The 21,066-nt window shown below is 41.9% G+C and overlaps 1 protein-coding gene across 10 annotated transcripts in view; it reads left to right on the plus strand.

Annotated features, from left to right (window-relative positions):
* The window catches only part of sipa1l2 (signal induced proliferation associated 1 like 2), a 664,341-nt gene that overhangs the window by 319,011 nt on the left and 324,264 nt on the right, over positions 1-21,066 (plus strand). For all 10 annotated transcript variants that reach the window (XM_069885039.1, XM_069885037.1, XM_069885038.1 and 7 more), the window contains 2 exons: positions 3,552-3,726; positions 10,972-11,075. In XM_069885039.1, coding sequence (XP_069741140.1) covers positions 3,552-3,726; positions 10,972-11,075 — 279 coding nt within the window. The remainder of the gene's footprint in view (positions 1-3,551; positions 3,727-10,971; positions 11,076-21,066) is intronic.

A 21,066-nucleotide genomic window follows, 5' to 3' on the forward strand; every position in this document is an offset into this window, starting at 1 on the left:
CAATTTGTAGGTTAATTGGTATATTTGGGCAGCATGGTCTCATGGACTGGAAGGGCCTGTTAAATTGCAGCATGTCTAAAAAAATACTTTAAACGTGATCTCACCAACAACTTGTATCATTGTAATATGATTCTGCACTCTTAACATAGAACAATACAGCACAGTATTTTCTGTTATGGTTCTGTAAAACAAGTCACTTTTAATTTACTTGTATTCCTGTTCCAGGACATTAAAGTTTTGTTTTATTTTTTAAATATTTGAGAAATCTCAGTAATACAACGAAATATCCCATTTTTGCAAAGTAAATTTGAACTGTAATATTGCTACGTTATAATAACCCAGAAGATGATTGTAAGTTTTCTAAAGACCATTTTTGGGTCAGGGTGTTTGAAGTTACTCAAAGTTCCATACTTTCACTTATGCACCCAAGAGTTTGAGGAAGGATCTGGATTTTGCCAGAACTGATTTAGAGGGACAGTTACCTCCTAGTGTGGGAGTTCCAGGTTCAATCCTGGCCTCTGGTCCTGTTTGTGTGGACTTTACACATGCTCGCTGTGATAGTATGGGTTTCCCCCAGATACTCCAGTTTTTTTCTCCTTCTTTTGAAAGACGTGTTTTGGTAGGTTAATTGCCCATTGTAAATTGCCCCTCAAGTGTAGCTGTGGTAGAATCCGAGGGGAGTTGATAAGAACATAGGAGAGAATTTAAAGAAAAGGACTCAAGTGGGATTAGTGTAAAGTAGTGATTAGTGTGTAGTTGATGGGCTTATTTCTGTGCTGAATGCCTCTGTCTATGAATGGGCAGCAGGCACTGTAATATGCTGTCACTTCATTGCTGTGAAGTCATTTCTAGTTTTCAGGAAAAGCAACTCAGTTTTAATCTGGCTGCACAGCGTAGCAATGAGAAACTCACTCAGGAAACACCATCTTCAGCATATGGGCTTCATGCCTATTCTTAGTGCTGGCTTCAAAGTTTGCTTGAAATGTACGGCATTTAATTAACTGAAGCAAACCATGAGCTATAGTTCACTGAACCACTCCAGCTTCGAAATCAGAAGTTCGGATGCTACTCCAGAAACATGTCCACAAAATCTGGACTGATACTGCAGTGGTGAACTGCGAGAATATTTTACTGATAGGGCCGTTAACCTTTAAAGCATTTTATCAAACACCCATTACTTTCTTGGGAGGGCCTAAAAAATCCTATGGTGTGATTTGAAATGGAACAAAGGAGCTTTTACAGTCAAGTATCATCTTATTATGTATTGCTACATTTGGATTATGCTGTTTCCAAGTTGAACTTCGATTATCCAAAATGGTTGGGACTGGGCCTATGTCAGATAAATGATTTTTTTCAAATAACTGGGAATTTTTTAAAACAGCCCAGTAGCAACAGAAAATCACGTGTATTGGTGTTTAAACAACAACAAATAACGAGAAGGCTTTTTAAGCATTAAAATAATGTTTCTCACAAAAAAATGTTGGCCACTGCTGATCACCAAGACCTCCCTACTGAAGCCCCGCTGCTGCCAGGAGCCTGGTGTCCCCGCTCCTGCCCAGGGTCTTTGCTCCTGCTGGGAGCCCAAGTCCCTGCTGCTGCTGGGAGCCCGCTGTCCGTGCTCCCGCCCGGGGTCTTTGCACCTGCTGGGAGCCTGGTGTCCCAGCTCCTGCCCAGGAGGTCCCTCTTCTTGATGATGTTGGAACAAGGGATTCTTACAAATGCTTGTGGCTGGGAGACAGTGGGACACAGTTTGAGAGGGAGAGTTGGAAAGGAAAGTCAATAGGAGAAGGTAAAGAAGAAATGGAAAGAGAGAGGGAAGGGAGTTACTTGAAACGAGGGCAATCATCATTTTAATTTCATGTTGAATTAATTTTTTTTCAACATGAGGTCAGTTCAGCTCCAAAAAAATTTTGGATAAATGGGGATTTCTGATTTGTTTTGGATATCCTCATTTATCCAAAGTTTTAAAAACATTTTGGATAAATGAAGATTTTGGGGAATCTGATTTTGGATAATCAGAGTTCACTGTACATCAGAGCAGTGGCTGTACTTTTTTTATAAAAACTTAATCTGCGCATAGAAACATAGAAGATAGGAGCAGGAGTAAGCCCTTCAAGCCTGCTCTGCCATTCAATGAGATCAATGCTGATCTTAAGTTCAGTTCCCCGTCCCCGCCTTCTCTCCGTAACCCCTAATTCAAATGCAAATTATGTTGCAAAAAAACAGATAAATTTGAAACTTTTTGTACAAAATAAATATTTTCATGGTCCTTTACCAGGTAAATTTTGCATCTTGGAGTAAGGGTCCATTTGTGGGGTTGAATTTTAAAAAATGTATTCATGGGATGTGGGCTTTGCATCCTGAGCCAACATTTAATTGCCCATTTCTAATTGCTCTCGAGAAGATGATGGTGAGTTGCCACCTTAACCACTGTTGTCCTGAAGTGTTGGTCGACTTACAATGTTATGCAGGAAGTTACAGAATTTTCATCCAGTGACACATGAAGGAAGAGCAATATATTTCCAAGTCAGGCTGGGGTGCAGTTTGGAGGTGATGTTCCTGTGCTTTTGCATTCCTTAACCTTATTGCTAATAGAGGTCATGGTTTTAGAATTTGCAGAGATCTCCAATTTGTGCTTGGCTTTGCAAATCAGTTCTGTAGCATAGATTTTCAGGTTGCCCACAAACGTGGTATGCTATAGTTATACAATACAGTTGCCAACATATTTGACAAGATCGAGGCCGAATACCTGAGAATAGAAGGCTATGTCAAAGTCTAATGACTTGGTCTGCTTTCACTGAAGTTTATTCATGCATAATTTTTATTTGTATATATGATTATACAGAGAAAAAGGTTGGTTTGTATGAGGTAGTCAAGAAAGCAAATAAGATCTTTGCCTTCACTGCAAGAGAGAATGAATTTAATAGCAGCAAGGCTCAGTGCAACTATACAGGGTACTAGTGAGGACACACCCAGAGAACCGTGATTAAACAGGAAAGTCTGTAGATGCTGCGATTGTTGTGCAATGCACATGGTGCTGGAGAAAGTTGGCAGGTCATGTAGCATCTATAGGAATCAAGGGTAACCAATGTTTTTGATCTGAGTTATTTGTTGAGGTATGAGCAAAAAGCAGGCAGTGCCTACTGCCTTGGCGGGAATTCAGACACATATGTCCAATAGCCCACGTCTCTGGATACTAAACTTAACCTCTATCCAACCATACCCCTGATTATTATAGTTATAAGATCTCACTCTGTTGAAGTTGGCTTTCTGCTTTAAGAGTGACTACATCTCAAAAATATGTCATTGGCTGTAAATTAGTGGGACTTCCTGAATTTGTGGAAGACATTGTATAAGAACAGGTTTGTCTGTCTTTTCACATATTTTCCAGTAGAAGTTTATTTTGAAGAAGCTAATATTTTTGGAAATGTTGATGGATTTCTCTCATGTGTGATTTTGGAAACAATGTATTCTAGATTTCAAGATTTAATAGAAATCTGCAAAACCGTATGCCTGGTAATCATTTGTTAAGATGGTGTCTTCTGTTTCAGCTAAGCTTCCAGCATAAAGTTGGAGTGCTCTACTGCAAAGCAGGCCAAAGGACTGAGGAAGAGATGTACAACAACGAGACAGGAAGCCCAGTCTTTGAAGAGTTCCTAGATCTCCTTGGTCACAGAGTGAGACTAAAGGGCTTCAACAAATACAGAGCACAGTTGGACAACAAAAGTAAGCCATTTAATTTCTTATTTTTATTCCTAAAATTACTTTTTATTTGAATATATATATTTAATCTATGTTTCTATCTTGGCCGAGACAGCAGCAAGAGAACAGGTGGATTTTCTTTCCATGGGGCAATGAAATCCTGGCTGTGTAACAATCAATTTATTGAGGAGTAAATTTGAGAAAAGTGAAATGTGTAAAAAAAAACATGGAGTAATGACAATGGGTACTTCAACTATTTGTATACATTGGTAAAGCAACAACATAAGAGTAAAGTGAGGGAGAAGTTTCTGAAGTGAGTTCAGGACTTTATTAATTATGACATTTCTGGCCCAATGAGTAAGGTGGCTTGACAGAACTTGGCAATGTATATTGCTTTTAGCCATAGAAAACTGCACCACAGAAACAGGCCCCTTCTGCCCTTCTCGAATGTGCTGAACCTTTTTTTGGCTAGTACCACTGACCTGTACCCAGTCCATAGGTCTCCACACCTCTCCCATCCATGTACCTGTCCAAATTCTTCTTGTATGTTAAAATTGATCCCTAATTCACCACTTTAGCTGGCAGTTCATTCCACACTCCTAGTGTGAAGAAATTCCCCCTCATATTTCCCCCTAAACTTTACCCTTTTCACTCTTAACCAGTGTCCTCTGGTTTGTATCTCACCTACCCTCAGTGGAAAAAGCCTTTCTACATTTACTCTGTCTGTCACCCATATCATTTTAAATACCTCTATCAAATCTCCCCTCATTCTTCTACACTCCAGGGAATAAAGTCCTAACCTGTTTAACCTTTCCCTGTAAATCAGTTCCTGAAGTCTGGGCAACGACCTAGTAAATCTTCTCTGCACTCTTTCTAACTTATCCTTCCTCTAGTTAGTCTATACTTCTATACTCATTACTTTGATTTATAAAGACCAATATGCCAAAAGCTCTCTTTATAAACTTATCTACCTGAGATGCCACTTTCAGGGAATTATGTATCTATATTCCCAGATCCTTCTGTTCTACCGCACTCCTCAGTGTCTTCCCATTTACCATGTATGTCATTGCTTGGTGTGTCCTTCGAAAATGCAACTCCTCACACTTCTCTGCATTAAATTCCATTTGCCATTTTTCAGTCCATTTTTCCAGCTGGTCCAGATCCCTCTGCAAGCTTTGAAATCCTTCCTCACTATCCACAATGCCTCCAATCTTAGAGTCATCTGCAATTTTGCTGATCGAATTTACCACATTATCATCCAGATCATTGATGGAGATGACAAACAACAACGGTCCCAGCACCAATACCTGTGGCACACCACCTCCAGACTGAGAAGCAATCATTCACCACTACTTTCTGGATTCTCCCATGCAGCTATTTTCGAATCCAGTTCACTACTACACCATGAATACCTAGCATCTGAATCTTCCTAATTAATTCCCATATGGGACCTTGTCAAAGGCCTTACTAAAGTCCATGTAGACAAGCATCTACAGCTTTTCCTTCATCAACTTTCTTGGTAACCTCCTTAAAAATACTGTAAGATTGGTTAAACACAACTTACCATGCACAAAGCCATGTGGATTACTCCTAATCATTTTCTGACTTTACAAATAATTGTATATCCAATCTCTTAGATCACCTACATAATTTACCTACTACTAACATGAAGGTCATTGGCTATTATTTCCAAGTTAATTTGGAGCTTTTTTTGAACCACATGAGCGGCCCTCCATCCTTCAACACCACACCCGTGGCTAAGGACATTTTAAATATTTCTGTCAAGCCACTGATATTTCTATACTAACTACCTTTAATGTCGAGGGAATATCTTGTCAAGCCCTGGGTATTTATCCACCCTAAACTTCCAAACACTCTTTAATCTATATAGGTTCCATGACCTCACTACTAGTTTTTCTTAATTCCCATGTCTCTGTGCCTATTTCCTGAGTGAATACAAAGCCAACCACTCTGATCTTCATGGGAATCAATTTTTTCTCTTACTATCCTTTTGCTCTTAATATACCTGTAGAAACCCTTAGGATTTTCCTTCACATTGCTTGCCAAAGCAACCTCATGTCTTCCTTTAGCCTTCCTGATTTCTTTCTTTCATTTTTTTATATTCCTCAAGTACCTCATTTGCACTATGTTGCCAATAACTGCTATACACCTCTCTTCTTCTGAACCAGATCCCCATTATCCCTCAAAAACCAAGGTTTCCTATGCTTGCCAACCTTGCCTTTAATCCTGACAGTAACATAGAATTTCTTTACTTTCAACATTTCACTTTGAAGATTCTCCACTTACTTCGCACAACCGTGCCTGAAAACAATTTATCCCCATTCACACATTCGAGATCCTTTCTCATTACCTCAGAATTAGCCTTTCTCCAATTTAGAATCTCAACCCGAGGCCCAGACCTATCTTCCATAATGAACTTAAAACTAATGGCATTATAATCACTGGACCCAAAATGTTACCCTATACATACTTCTGTCAATTGATCTTTTTTGTTCCCTAATAGGAGATCCAGTATTGCACCCTCTCTCTAGATGGTATATATATTGATTTAGAAAACTTTCCTGAACACATATGACAAACTTCAAGCCATCCAGCACTTTTACAGTATGGGAGTCCCAGTCAATATGTGAAAAAATAAAATCTCCTATATCACAACCTTATGTTTCTTGCAGCTGTCTGCTATCTCTCTCAGATTTGCTGCTCTAATTCTCTTTGACTATTGGGCGGCCTTTAATAAAACCCATAAGTGTGGTCATTCCTTTCCTGTTCTTCAGCTCCACCCATATAGCCTCAGTAAATGAGCCCTCTGGTCTGCCCTGACTGAGCACAGTGCGATATTTTCCCTGACAAGCAATCCCACTCCTCCCCCTTTCATCCTCCCCCCCCACCCCATTTTTTCATGTCTAAAGCAATGGAAGCCCAGACATTGAGCTGCCAATCCTGTCCCTTCTGCAACCAAGTTCCACTAATGGCCACAGTGTTATAATTTTATGGACCAATCCACGCTCTAAACTCGTCTGCTTTTCCTACAATACTCCTTACATTGAAATAGATGCCATAAGAACATTACCACCATGTACAACCCATTAACTTTAACAGTGCATGCAATTTTCACATCATCTTTTTCCTCCTCCAGTCCTCTATCTGCTCTGGATGATTCCCAATCCCCTGCAAATCTAGTTAAACTCATTGGAGTATCACGAGCAAACATTCCCGCAAGGATATTAGTCCCATCCAGTTCAGATGCAAACTATCCTGTCAGAACAGTCCCTCCTTCCCTGGAAGAGAACCCAATGATACAGAAACCTGAAGCCCTCCCTCCTACACTATGTCTTTAGCCATGTTTGAAGCTGCATTATCCTCCTATTTCTAACCTCATTAGCACGTGGCACAAGTGGCAATTCTGGATGCCCTGTCTTTCATCCTTGCACCTAACTCCCTGACCTCTCCTTGCAGGACCTCCTCACCATTCCTACCTACATCAATGGCCTTATGTGGACCACGACATTTTGCTATTCACCCTCCCTCCTGAGAATGCCGTGAACTCGAGGCAACATACCATCCGGGATACTTAATCTTTTCCACAGAATCTCTTATCTGTTCCCCTAACTATGGAATCCCCATCAATACAGCTCACCTCTTCTCATCCCTTCCCTTTTTAGCCACAGGACCAGACTCTGTGCCAAAGACCTGATCTCCATGGCTTGTCCCTGGTAGGTTGTTTGTCCCCCCCCCTCCACAACAGTATCTGGTATCTGTTATTGAGGGAATGGCCACAGGGTTGCTCTGCATTGCCCTTTCCTTTTCCTGTCACCCATCTACCTTCCTCCTGCCTCCTAAGTGTGACAGTGTCCCTGTAATTCCTGTCTATTGCCTCCTCTGCCTCCCAAATGATCCACTCATCCAACTCCAGCTCCAATGCTTTAACTCAGCTTGTCAGGAACTGCAGCTGAATGTATTTGTCAAAGATTGTCTTTAGGGATACTGCTGACTCCCCTGATGACTCGTATTGAGATGTATCAGTGGGAGAACATCTTAGAAACAAAAAATGCAGTATCATAAGATTTAGAATATTGGTGGAAATGAATACAGGCAATGCCAAGTCAAGAGCATCAATTAGTGATGGACCACTTCAGTGGGATTAGAACATATCTATCTTGGTCTTTACTGGAATCAAAGTCTGGCAGGCAAAACTATAGTAGAACAATGTGAAGGATTTAGTGTGAAGGAGTTTTTCCATCAAGGAGATGTGAATGTCCTTCCCCCAGCCCTCACCAAGAAGAAGTCTGGAAGAGGACCCAAAAGGGTGGGAGACCACAGCAGCAGAGCAATAATGAGCTTGGTGACCCAAAATCTCACTGCTGGAGACTTGCTCATGTTAACCAAGTATCAGAACTGGGATTCATGATGGCGAGCCATTGACCATAATTGTATTGGGGAGCTGAGGAGGGTGACATGAATGTCTGGATTTTGGGTTCACCACCGGAACAGACAGGATGCAGCCTCAAAGGTTACGGGGGCACAGGACAGAACAACATCAGATGAGGTGGCAAGATCCATGGACACTCAATGTCTCTTTTGCCTATCTTCCTCTTGATGAAGATAATTGACCAATAGAGCACCTTTGTATGTCTTTACAAGGCAAACAAAAGTAAACACTATTTGCATATTTGTGTATATGTCTGTAAAGTTGCCTTGATTCATGCTTTGTTAACTCAACGTTAGTTAATAAATGGTGAAAGGTTAAAATTGGTAGTTAGAAGTGTTGAATTGAGATTACGAGGGGATCAACCGTGGTCTGATAAAATGGCTGAGCTGACCTGAGGGGTCAAGTGGTTTGCTCTTGGTCTTAACTATGTTCAAGAGAGACCCTAGACAATTGTAAAAAGGATGGAGCTAATTAGGAGCAAATTGGAAATCTACTCCTGGAGGTGGATTTTATTGCTGGGGGAAGGCGGAATGCATAACTTGGGTACCCCTGAGTACTTAAGATAAGTTTCCATCAATGAAGAAGATGCTCATAGATTTGGCAAAGAAAGGAACAGTTGAGATTCTAGAAAGAGAAATAATTTAATAAATAAGAGGTAAATAGGAGGCTGGTAAGCTGCACTTGAAGTTTACAGTTGACCAAGTCCATTTGGGATACACCCCATGCTGCTGAGGGAAATGAGAAAGGAACTTTCCGAGGCCCCAGCCATAACCTTCCAAATATCTATAGATTTTAGAGTGTTGTTCCTTGTTCAAAAAGGGAATTGGGATAAAGACAGTAAAAGCAGACCAATCAGATTAACCTCACTGGTTGGGAAATCACACAAAAATTATAAATGGAAAGAATTGGCAGTCATTTGGAGAAGTGTGGATTGAATACAGAAAGCTAACAAGTTTTATTTGAAAGGTCAATTTTGTCTAGCAAATCTGTTTGTTTTTGGTGAAGTAATAGACAGTCAATATGAAGTTCATATGGTGCATATCCAATCTTCAAAAAGGATAAGATATTACAAGGTTAGGTTATTATTAAGATTAAAGAGTTTGAGACAGGAGCAGCATGGATCAAAACAGTTAAGTAACAGAAATGTTGTTCATCAGAATGGAGGAAAGCGTGCAGTGGAGTTTCTTGTGGTCAGATATCAATAACCTACGCTTGGTTCTACAGGTCCCAAGTTCCAAACCTGTAGCTGTACAAATCTTGGGAGGATAGTCACAGATTTCAAGATAATATAGAAAGGCTGGTAGAATGAATGGATAGGTGAGAGTTAAGACAGATAAATATATTGTTACTTTTCAGTAGAAAGCATGAAAAGAGACAGCATAAATTAATGGACATTTCACATAGGGGTACAAGAACAGGAAAATCGTGAAAATATTTGTGCATTGTTCAAGGAGACAGCAGATTTTTAAAAAGAATACAGAATCCTTGGCTTTACTTATTTAGATCAAGCAATTCATGATGGATTTTTTTGTTTACTTTCAGTGGGATTCCTTTTGAGAATTTTCATTATTGTCATTGCATTTAAAATCTTGCTTTACATATTGCTTATTTTATTAGTAATATTTGTCTTCACCATGGTGACATGGGCCACTATTAAAAAAAAATCATGGGCTACCGGATACATGGTTGAGGGACTTGCAGTAATGTAAAACTGGGTGTATTCTTCGAATGGAGATGATTCCAAGGGGATTTGTTGGAGATACTTCAAACCATGAAGTATACAGATGGAGAGAAATTGTTCCCCGTTATGTTGGAGATGAAAACAATGAGAAATAAAATAATGGGATCTGGCAAATGAACTGAATCTGAAGGGTTTTTTGTGTCGTAAGTGATTAGCGTCTGAAATGAACTGGCAGTGTTGTATTGATAAAGGAATTGGATACTATCTGAAAAGAAAGATTTGAACCCTTTGCAAAGGTGTAGAATGTGTGAGGAAGAGGAACTCTTTAAGACAATATGGGTAGAGTGGGCTAAGTGGCTTCCTTTGTGCAAAATCCATTCTGAAAGGAGGTGTGAAGGAACCTATAGTAACTGCAGTTTAGCCTCTACATGTTTTGAGCATGAGGTTCTGCATCAAGGACAGATCACCATGTAGCTTAAAGTAAACTTAGGAGGAAAGTCATTTTCATCACCATTTCTTGATACATCTCTGACATTTTCTCAGATTTCTTAAAATTGTGAATTTCATAAACAGTTGTTTTAGTTATTTTAGAACCAACTCATAATGGCAATTCAGTTTGATGTCTCATAAGTAATAGGGAGTGTGAAAATTAAGGGCAGACTTGACTAGATGGCTTAATATGGGATATCCTACGTTAGAGATACATTGCATGACTCGCGAAGGAAAGTGGACAGATGAAGTAGCTATAACATTGTAGATTTTTTAATTGCCGATTGTTAAGCAAGCTTGGAAAATGGAATGGTAAATTACATAGATGTGCAGTTAAGGTGATTATTCATAGTTGAATACCTGTAGATTTTTGGGTTAAAAGTGATGTATTCTGACGAAAGATCAATATGCTGAAATGTTAACTGTTTTCTCCACGAGTGCTGCCTAATCTGGTGTGCATTTTCAACCATTAATTCAGAATTCAAGCATTGCTGTATTTTTCACTTTCATAATTTATTCTGTTTTCGCTTGAGTTTACTTGAACAATGAATGGTAATGTTAATACCTCAAATCCTTTACAAAGGGATTATTATGTTATTGCAAAGATTATCTAAACATTTTTAAATTGTGCTTTGTTTTCATATTTTAGCTGACTCCACAGGAACCCATTCCCTTTATACTACATATAAGGATTATGAAATCATGTTTCACGTTTCAACATTGCTTCCATACACGCCTAACAACAGGCAGCAGGTAAGTGAATCACTAATTTTTCAGTGCTAGATAAATTAAGGTTTTTTTTTCCTGTGACACTATGTTACACTCTTGTACAGGTACACAATCCTTTATCCGGACATCTAACATCCGGAAAGCTCCAAAATCCAGCAAGTGGGGAGAGAGACGGCAGCGCAAGTCGGGTGGGCAGGCGATGGGAAGAGGTTGGCAGCACGTGTCGGGCGGGTGAGGGGGAGAGACCAGCAGTGCGAGCCAGGCAGGCGACAGGGAGAGACCGGCAGCGAGAGTCGGGCGGGCGAGGAGTGGGGGGGAGACTGGCAGCACGAGTCGGGCGGGCGAGGGGGAGAGACTGGCAGCACGAGTTGGGCGGGCGAGGGGGAGAGACCAGCAGTGCGAGTCGGGTGGGCGAGGGGGAGAGACTGGCAGCAAGAGTCGGGTGGGGGAGGAGTGGGGGGTGGATAGACCGGCAGCACGAGTCAGGTGGGTGATGAGGTTGGGGAGACGGCAGCGCGACTGGAAGGGTGTGCGGGTGGATACGGCAGCACAATTCGGGTTGGCTTAAATCTGGCTTTCTGAAATCCGGAAAAATCCAAAATTCAGAACACACTGTCCCCCAAGGGTTCTAAATAAAGGATTGTGTACCTGTACACAAATGATGTATTGCCTCAGGCTTATTTTCCCCAATGACATTTTTTAAATAAATTGTGAAGTGCCTATTCAACTTTGGTTGAAGTATTTAAATAGGTTCAAGTTTTTACAATATCCAAACTCATTTAATGCTGCAATTTAACAATTGTTTAATTTTGTTCTTTCCTGTAGAACATTATAAATAAAAGTATAGTGTTAATATTTACTGCTGCACTTGAAGGATATAGTAATGTATTTTGCTTGATTCCGGCATGACTCCACAATGGAGAACTGCTGGAAGAACATGCAATCAGGATTTAATTTGATTGATTCAGCATGACTCTTGTCTTCCCTAATGGCTCAGTTGATCAAACCAACATACACTTAAACCATAGAAACCAGAAGAGGTTTGCTTTTTGGCTTATACTCTATTGGCAGATCTCAACTGGTTAGGTGGATTTATGGTGGTGTGTGTCTACCTCCTTGGCTTGATAAAATTCAACTGGTTATCTAGGGTCTGGATTGCTGAGGTGGAGGTAGGTAGCTCAATAAAGTGCATGAAAGGCTTATAAAAGCCTTTTGAGCATTCTTAGTAAAAGTAGTATAACTCTGGGCGATGCATTATTCATATATGCTGTGTAACGTTACTTTTAATTCAAACGGAGACCACTTAATCACCACAGTGTATCCAAAGTATAGACCAAATTCATAATATAAATTCCTGAAATACTGCATTTAATTTTACTATGGATATTGCAGATGCAGTCTTTCCTAACAGATACACAGGAAGATGAGTGAGTGCTTTTGGTGGTGTGTTTGTGTGCGTGCCTGTGTGATAGAATTTCAAAATATGCACATGGCATCAAGCACAGAAAACAGTGAGGAGGGTGGTAATGTATATTGGATGAAGACAATCTTGTAGATGAGAAACCAAGTAACAGACAAAATTTAGCATAGGTGCACAAAATGTTGCACTTTCTCAAAGAATTATAGATTTTGTATTTATATGTTGAATTTGATCATACATCTTCAAAAATTTTTAAATAAAATATTCAAAAAAAAAGCATGAGAGGTAAGCAGGCTTTAAGGTACTGTTCTAAAGGTTATGCAGAAATGATGAATCTTTGAATATGTTGATAGATTCCACAAAAACAGATAAATAGGAAATCATTCTTATTGAACATGTAGGAAAGAAAACATGATCATATATATAACAAAACAATCAAAGTAAGATTCTTAAATTGCAATGGTTTGTACACAATGAGTCACTGGGAAATCTTAAACATAAATTCAAGGATGTGAAAACTTAATAAAAAGAACTGGATAAAATATTTTTAATAAAATTAAAATTTCAGTGAGATCCTAGAGCTTGATGTTCTTGTGTAAATATTTCCCGTACTGCAGATCGGATAGTGAGAGTCAAAGGGCTCATCTTGTTGTGATATCAAATCTGTCCTTGGATTTTGTCAAGGAAGCTCGCTACTTTGCTGAATCCACATTCAACCTAAGTATGTTGAGTGAAAGACAACTAAAAATATTTTGGCCTTTTCCATGGTTTTGGAAATCTATTCAGCAGATCACTCTTAACTGAAAAATCATCTTTAAATTGATTGAACTTACAGCGTGCAAGTATTATCTCCCTGAAGATCAATCACCCTCTCTTCAATTTCTGCATCAACATTGGTGGGTTGGTCCTCAAATGGATCCAATACGGGATATTGAGGTTTAACAGGTTATTAAATCTTCCCTGAAAATCTGTGTATATTTGCTTTTGGTGTTTCACATAAACAGTAATGTCATTATCCTTCATCCTTGATTATTAGCCACTAAGTACTCCCTTCAATACATTTTCAAGGATTATATCTTTCTTTGAAATAAATTACATTTGCTATTGAACTAAATGTGGGTCAGAAGGGAATTGCATTTAAAATTTCTTTGGAGAGCTTCTTTCTGAAGTAATTGCAAATCCATTTTTTTGTGGCATTGATAGATGTACTGAAAGTGAATGTCATCAATGACTTATCTATTTCAGGACATCAGTGGGAGGAATGTGATGTGCAGCTCAACTAATTCCTTTATTTAGAACTACAATTCAGAATAACATCTGCTGGTTTATCATGCAGCTGAAATGAGGCAGGTAGCTGTGATTTGACTAAACGAAAGATTTCCCGAACTGGAGGAGTCCGTAGACCATCAGGATGTAGAGATGTACAGAGTTAAAGCATAGTAGAGTGATGTAAGTTAGATTAGGTAGTCTCTATTTAGCTAGTAATAGGTGGGAGAGCAAATATCATTCCTATTTTAGCTTTAATTTACAGTCTTAGAGGCAACACTGAGAAAGAGACAAACTAATATTTCAATGCAGCAGAAGCACAGGAGACTTTTGAGGCTAGAATCAGAATTTGGGGCGGCACGGTTGGTGTAGCGGTTAGCACAAAACACCATTACAGCATCAGCGATTGGGACCAGGATTGGAATCCTGCGTTGTCTGTAAGGATTTTGTACGTTCTCCCCGTGACTGCATGTGTTTTCCCCAAAGGCTCCAGTTTCCTCCCACCATTTGTAACTTACCGGGGGTGTAGGTTAATTGGGTGTAAATTTGGCGGCACATGCTTATTGGCCAAAATGGCCTGTTACCCTGCTGTATGTCTAAATTTAAAAAAATAAACACAATCTGTTGGAGGAGCATGGTAGGTTGAACAGCATCAGTGAGAGAAATAGAATAGTTATTGTTTTGAACTAAAATCCTTTATTGAGCCTGGTCTAGTCTGGATAAAGGGTTTTGGCTCAAAAGGGCAACCAATTTTTTTTCTCAATGATGTTGCTTGACACGCTAAATTCCTCCACTAGAATTTGTTTAGATTGCAGCACCACAGCCGGGAGTGCTTACAGCAGCAGGGAGAGAACCACAGACGATAGAACACTAAGAATTTGGAGGAATTTAGCAGGTCAGGGAGCATCCATGGGTAGAATCCATGGGTAGAATTAGTCAGTCAGCATTTTGAATGTGATAGTTTTAACATCTCTCAACTTGAATACAAAGTATCTCAGCAAAGTTGACCCGAGTGTATACATTTTGATAAACCGTTTCTTTGCTGCTAGATGCTAGTGGACATGCTTCTACAATGTTTGTCCATTAATGGGTTAATTGCCACACAAAAATAATATTTTGCAGAAGCTGAAAATCAGAAATAAAATGAGAAAATATTGAAAATACTCAGCATGACAGGAAGTAACTGAGGAGAGAATGCTCAGAGTTAATGTTTCTTAGAGGACACTGCAATATGAGTGACAGAAAGCTACATTGGAAGAAAATGCTTTTTTTCTTCTTTTCAGATCTTATTCCTCATCTGCTGTTCAACAGGCAGGTAGCACCACTACTTGTATTGTTCAATCTCCTCAAGCCTTCACTTGATCACAGTGGTATGCTGTGTATTTCATTAACTCTGAGGACAGAGCTGGGGAAATGTTTGTCACAACACTGTTACAGCGCCAGCGATCGGAACCGGTATTCGGATCCCACGCTGTCTGTAAGGACTTTGTACTTTTTCCCAGTGTCTGTATGGGCTTTCCTTGGGGGCTCCAGTTTCCTCCCACTGTTTGAAACATACCAGGGGTTGTAGATGTAATTTGGCGGCATGGGCTCATAGGCTGAAAGGGCCTGTTACCGTGCTGTATGTCTAGATTTAAAATTTAAACAATAAGGAAGAGATAAACAATACTCCCAATGTTTCTGTTTCTCTGTTATATATATTTCAATTAAAGCAGTATTAAACATTTATGGCTTCACTTTGTTCCTCTCATAATTTCCTAGAATGACAGTAGGCATTGATTGGAGTTGAATAATTCATCACATTTAATCTCCTAGTCTCAATCCCTTCCCCCTCCCCCGCCCCCCTCACTTCCTTTGCAATTGAAAACTTGGAACTTTTATCAATTCTGAGGAAAGGACATTGATGAATTGTTCTTCTCTCTACAAATGTTGCCTTACCTGCTGAATATTTCCAGTATTTTTATCTTTTAATTTCAATTCTTGTACTGTAGTTACACGCTACATAAAACTTTTCACAACCAGTCTCAAATGCCTAATGCTGTTCAGCTCAGCATTTAATACGATCTTCGCCTAGAGTCTGGTGGAGAAATTGTCCTCGCTGGGAGTCAACAACCTTCTCTGTAACTGGATTCTGGACTTCCTAACAGAAAGACCACAGTCTGTCTGGGTTGCTAGCAGAACATCAAGAACTGTCCCGCAAAGCATTGGCACACCTCAGGGCAGTGTGCCCAGTCCACTGCTGTTCGTGCTACTGATCCAGGATTCCATCGCCAGATCCAGCTCCAACAGTGTCATCAGGTTTGCTGATGACACACCAGCAACAAAGATGAGTCAGGCTACAGAGAAGAGGTGGAAAATCTCATGATCAGCTGCGAGAGTAACAACCTGAGTCTCAACGTAGACTTCAGGAGGACCAGGAATGACAACCTTCCCCTACATATCAACAATTCTGTAGAGAGAGTGGAGAGCACCAAGTTCCTGGAGTTCACTTAACTAGTGACCTATCGTCGACACACAGCATCTCCTCACATGTCAGGAAGGCACAACAGCGACTGCATTTCCTGAGAAGACTGAAGCGGGTAAGGCTATGGCCACTGGATGCATCACAGTGTGGAACTGTTACGGAGGTCAATCTACAGGACCATAAGAGTGGCAGAGAGGATCAGTGGAGTCTCCCTCCCCCCCCCCTCCAATCGATGTGATCTAAGGGATCATTGTTCGAAGAGGGCGCACAAAAGTTTTCCCCAATCCACCCGACATGCAGCATCTTTCAGCTGCTCCCATCAGGGAGAGATACAGGGGTATCAGAGCTAGCACCACCAGGCTGAGAAACAGGTTCTTCCCACAGATCATGAGAATGCTGAATGACCAAAGGAACTGCTCACACTAACCATCCGAGATTCTCATATTCACTAAATAATATTTATTTGTATGTATGTGTGGGTGGGTGTGTGTGGGTGTATATTGTGCTGCACATATATATTGTTTGTATGTGTGTCTGCATGTTTTGCACTGAGGACCAGTGCAAAAGAAAACGCTGTTTCAATGGGTTGTACTTGTGCAATCAGATGACAATAAATTTTTTTTGAACATTTTATTTTTTTTTTATTTTCAAAGACTCGTATGAATTCAGACAACAATACACTTTCTTTCATCATCCAGACCCATCCCTTCGCGAGCGAAGATGAACACGGTGCCTTGTAGCTCTTCTGCCTTCACAGAACTTTTTTTAGATGTGCCACTGTGAATCGTGGAAAGCCATGCTGTGTGATTTTTTGCGAGGCCCTCCCAGTCAGTATGATTGACATGGAATGACTAGAGATTCCGCTTGATTACATCTTTGTAGCAAAGATGTGGGCAGCCAAAAGGGCAGGGAGCATCTGATAGCCCATCGTAGAAGACATTTTTGGGCAATCAGCCGTCCTCCATATGAACAATGTGGCCAGCCCACAGCAGGTGGCGAGTGCGGATGATTGAGTAGAGGTCCGTACTTCTAGTCTTCTCCAGGACTTGGACATTTGTGACTCTGTAGCTCCATGAGTAGCCAAGGATGGATCTAAGGCAGTGGAAATGGAATGCGTTAAGGCGATGTTCTTGCGGATTCACATCCGTGGAGAAGAGTACTCAGCACGCAGGCCTCGTAGACTTGTATCTTCAACTTGTTGGAGAGGTGGCAGTTATCCCACACATTGGCACGGAGGCATCTGAAGGTAGTGGATGCTTTTCCCAGGCATTGAGTTGATCTTGCATTGAGTGAGTTTGTTATTGTCATGGTGGAGCCAAAGTAGCAGAATTTCTGTGCGTTGGCAAGCACTGACCAGGCTAATTTTCAGACCAAATTCAGTGCAGGCAGATGCGAATGCGTTGCACAACACTTGCAGCTCTGGCTGGGAGTGAGCCATGAAGGCAGCATCATCTGCAAAGAGCAGTTCTTGAATCATAACTCTTCTGATTTTGGTCTTGGCCCGGAGCCGTGACAGATTAAAAAGTTTTCCGGAGCTCCTTTTGTGCAGGGCTATGCCTGAAGAAATGCATGGCACAGTAGAGCAGAGAAGAAAAGCATGGCACAGTAGAGAAGAGAAGAAAATGCCAAACATAACTGGAATGAGCCCTGTTTTACGCTGCAGCGGATTGGGAACTCTTCTGATCTCGAACCGTCAAATTGGACAGTGGCCTGCATGTTGTTGTGAAACTGGACGATGATGTGTCAGGGCTGTCAAGACATTTTAAGACATAGAATAGGCTTGAGCAACTAACATAGTCAAAGGCCTTGGTAAGGTCGATGAAGCACAGATAGAGGGGTTTGCATTGTTCGATGCATCTCTCTTGCAGTTGGTGGAAGGTGAAGACCATATTGAATAGTTGATCGAGATGGTCGTAAGCCACATTGGCTTTCAGGCAATATTCTGTTGGCAGTGGTTTGCAGGTGGGGGAGGATTGCACGACAGAGTATCTTGCCTACAAAGCTGAGCAATGAGATGCCACAGTAGTTGTTGCTATCTTGGCAGTCACCTTTGTTCTTGTAAAGGGTCACAATGTTCGCATCCCGCAGATCTTTGGGGTTGAAGCAGTGGAGACAGCAGGTTTTGAATAGTATTGTGAGCTCGGAGACGAGCGCTTCACTGCCAAGCTTCAAGATCTCAGAGGGGATACCATCGATTCCAAGTGATTTGTTATTTTTCATGCAGTGGACTGCTTTTCTGACATCGGTGATGGTAAATTCAGCATCTAGCTCCACTAGGACAAGTAGTTGCGGCAGGGTGTTGTTGATGATGTCAGGGTCCACATCGACTGGTGTTGCAAAGAGAGAGCTGTAATGTTCAACCCAGCGGTGTAGTTGAGAATCAAGGTCTGTGAGAAGACTCCCGTCGAGAGCGCGGAGTGGAGCAGTTTTCTTAGGTACTGGACCTAGAGCTTCTTTGATTCCGCAGTACATCCCTCTGATCTTGCTGCAATTCGCGCTGTTCTCGATGAGCGCGCTGAGATCTCTCCAGTATTCCTGCAATCACAGTCCTGGTGGCTCTTTGAACTTCCTGCTTAGCAGACTGGTAAGCTGACAGCGTTGAGGGAGTCTTGTCCTGCTGTGTAATGATTGGGAGGCTGCTCTTTTCTCAGACAGTATTGAAACAAACTTGTCCGCACTTGCACGAAACCAGTCAGGCTGGTTTCATTTCTGGATTCCGAAAGCGGTTTTTGCATGAGCAGAAACCGAGCTTTTCTGTCTCATCCAGTTGTTGTCGGGGTGTTCATCAACTGTGCACAGTACAGGGTGGCTACGGAGGAGCTCCCAGAACTGATGCAAGCGAGTAGAGTCTTTAAAGGCAGTGGGCTCGAGTCGGGGCTATGGTTTTGAGGTGACCCTGTGGAATTTTTTGGGTTGCAGCTTAATTCTGCATCATGCGAGGGCATGGTCAGTGTTACAGTCAGCTGAGTGCATGCTGCGACAGTGGGTGACTGCACCTAGTTGCCTCCTTCTGACGATGATGTGCTCTGGTGTCAGTGGCATGAATGTGGATGCATCTATGTGGCCTTGGAGTTGGAGGGTCCAGCAAAGTATGTAGGGGGAGAAACATAGATCGAAGTGGCGCAGAGCTGAAGAAGTTGCAAGCCGTTGTCATTGACTTTGCCTGTGCCACGGTGACCAATGGCTCCTTCCATGCTGCATTGTCAGAGCAGATGCGGGCGTTAAAGTCGCACAAAAGAGCTATTTTGTCACCCTCTGGCACTTTTCTGATTGTTTGTTCCTGGAGATCATAAAAGGTGTCTTTTTTCATCCTCATGCAGCCAACGTTGGAGCATATGCGGAGAGAACGGTGAGATAGCCACTTCTGAGGTGAACCCACACTGACATTAAGCGTGGTGAGAGGCAGACAGGTTATGTAATGGAACTGAGCAGAAGGTTGTGGACTGCCAGACCAACTCCATGTTTGGGCCTCTCTCCGTCAGGATGGCTGCTCCAGAACAGTGAGAAGTGTTCCTCGCAGATAGAGCCGCTGCCGGTGAGCCAAGTCTCGCTGAGGGCAGAGATGTCAATGCCCAGATGGGAGAGTTCCAGATCGATGATGACAGACTTCCATGGGGAGGTGGTGTCTACGTCTGAATTGACACCTAGACACCGAATGTTCCAGGTGGAAATAACTATAGGAGCAGTAAAAGAATGACGACCTGGTCGCACCTGCCGGACACAACGACCCTGCCGGGCAATGACAGCATCCCGTTGACGGGGCTCCCATGTTGCCAGTTGCTAAATTCTATTTGTTCTGTTTTCCATAGAGCTTTAAGCACCATGTGCCGGGGCAAGGACTTGGAGATGAGTGGTTGCCCAGGACAAACTCCTCCCTCTGGGTCCCACGCCACTGGACCTGGCGGTGTGCGAGACACGACAGCCAGAGTGATGCAGGATTGCCCTGCAGTGGTCTGTTTCAAGACTGTGCTTGCTGGCCGTTGTCCTTATGGATACTTCGCCCACCGAGTTTGCTGCTGCAGACTGCTAGGGAATCTGTTTTCTGCGCTCTGTCACAGCTGCCAGCCCCTGTTGCTAGACTGACATGTGCTATTTGCCCATAGCTGGGGCCCTTTCCAGGTACTGATGGCTGGGTGAGCTGAGCTTGGGGATTTGTAGTCAGAGTTACCTTCTCCTAGCCTTTGCCTGAAGAGGCAAAACCTGCAAAGCAGCAGGTGGTTTGAATTCAGAGATTGGCATCTCTTCGCCTTTGCCTAAAGAGGCTTGACAGTGAAGCAGGGTACTGGACTCCATTCTGCCTCCCGGCCTGATGAGCCTTTGGGAGGAGATTCCTGCCAACGCACTGACTCATCACCTGCCAGTCCTGGAGGATGGAGCATGAACTCCGGGAGAAAAAGGCAGGAAAAGAATAACAGGTCCCTGGGAGTGGAACACAAGCTGGGGTCTTATCTGGGGGGGTGGGGGTTACATATAAAATAACTGGCCCCCGGGAATGGGACACAGGCTGGGGTCTGATCTGGGAGGGGGAGGTTATATATAGAATAACAGGCCCCCAGGAATGGGACACAGGCTGGGATCTAATCTGGGGGGGGGGGGGGTGTTATTTATTCTTTCAACAGTTATATATAACATATAGAGTCCATTTCCCCCCCCCCCCACCCCATGCCCCAATATAACCAAGAATAATGTTATGTAAATCCATACAAGTACAAAAACAAATCCCAGTGAAGGTCAATAACCCTTGTGAAAAACTAAAGGATAAAACTGAAACAAAACCCCAGGCACTTAAATAAAAAGGGGGTAAGGGACAAAAAATAAAAGCATGTCATCTGCGCCGCCTCCCACTTCTTTGATTTCAATCGTTC

This window comes from Narcine bancroftii, chromosome 6 (genome assembly GCF_036971445.1).
Source record: "Narcine bancroftii isolate sNarBan1 chromosome 6, sNarBan1.hap1, whole genome shotgun sequence".
Lineage (NCBI taxonomy): Eukaryota > Metazoa > Chordata > Chondrichthyes > Torpediniformes > Narcinidae > Narcine > Narcine bancroftii.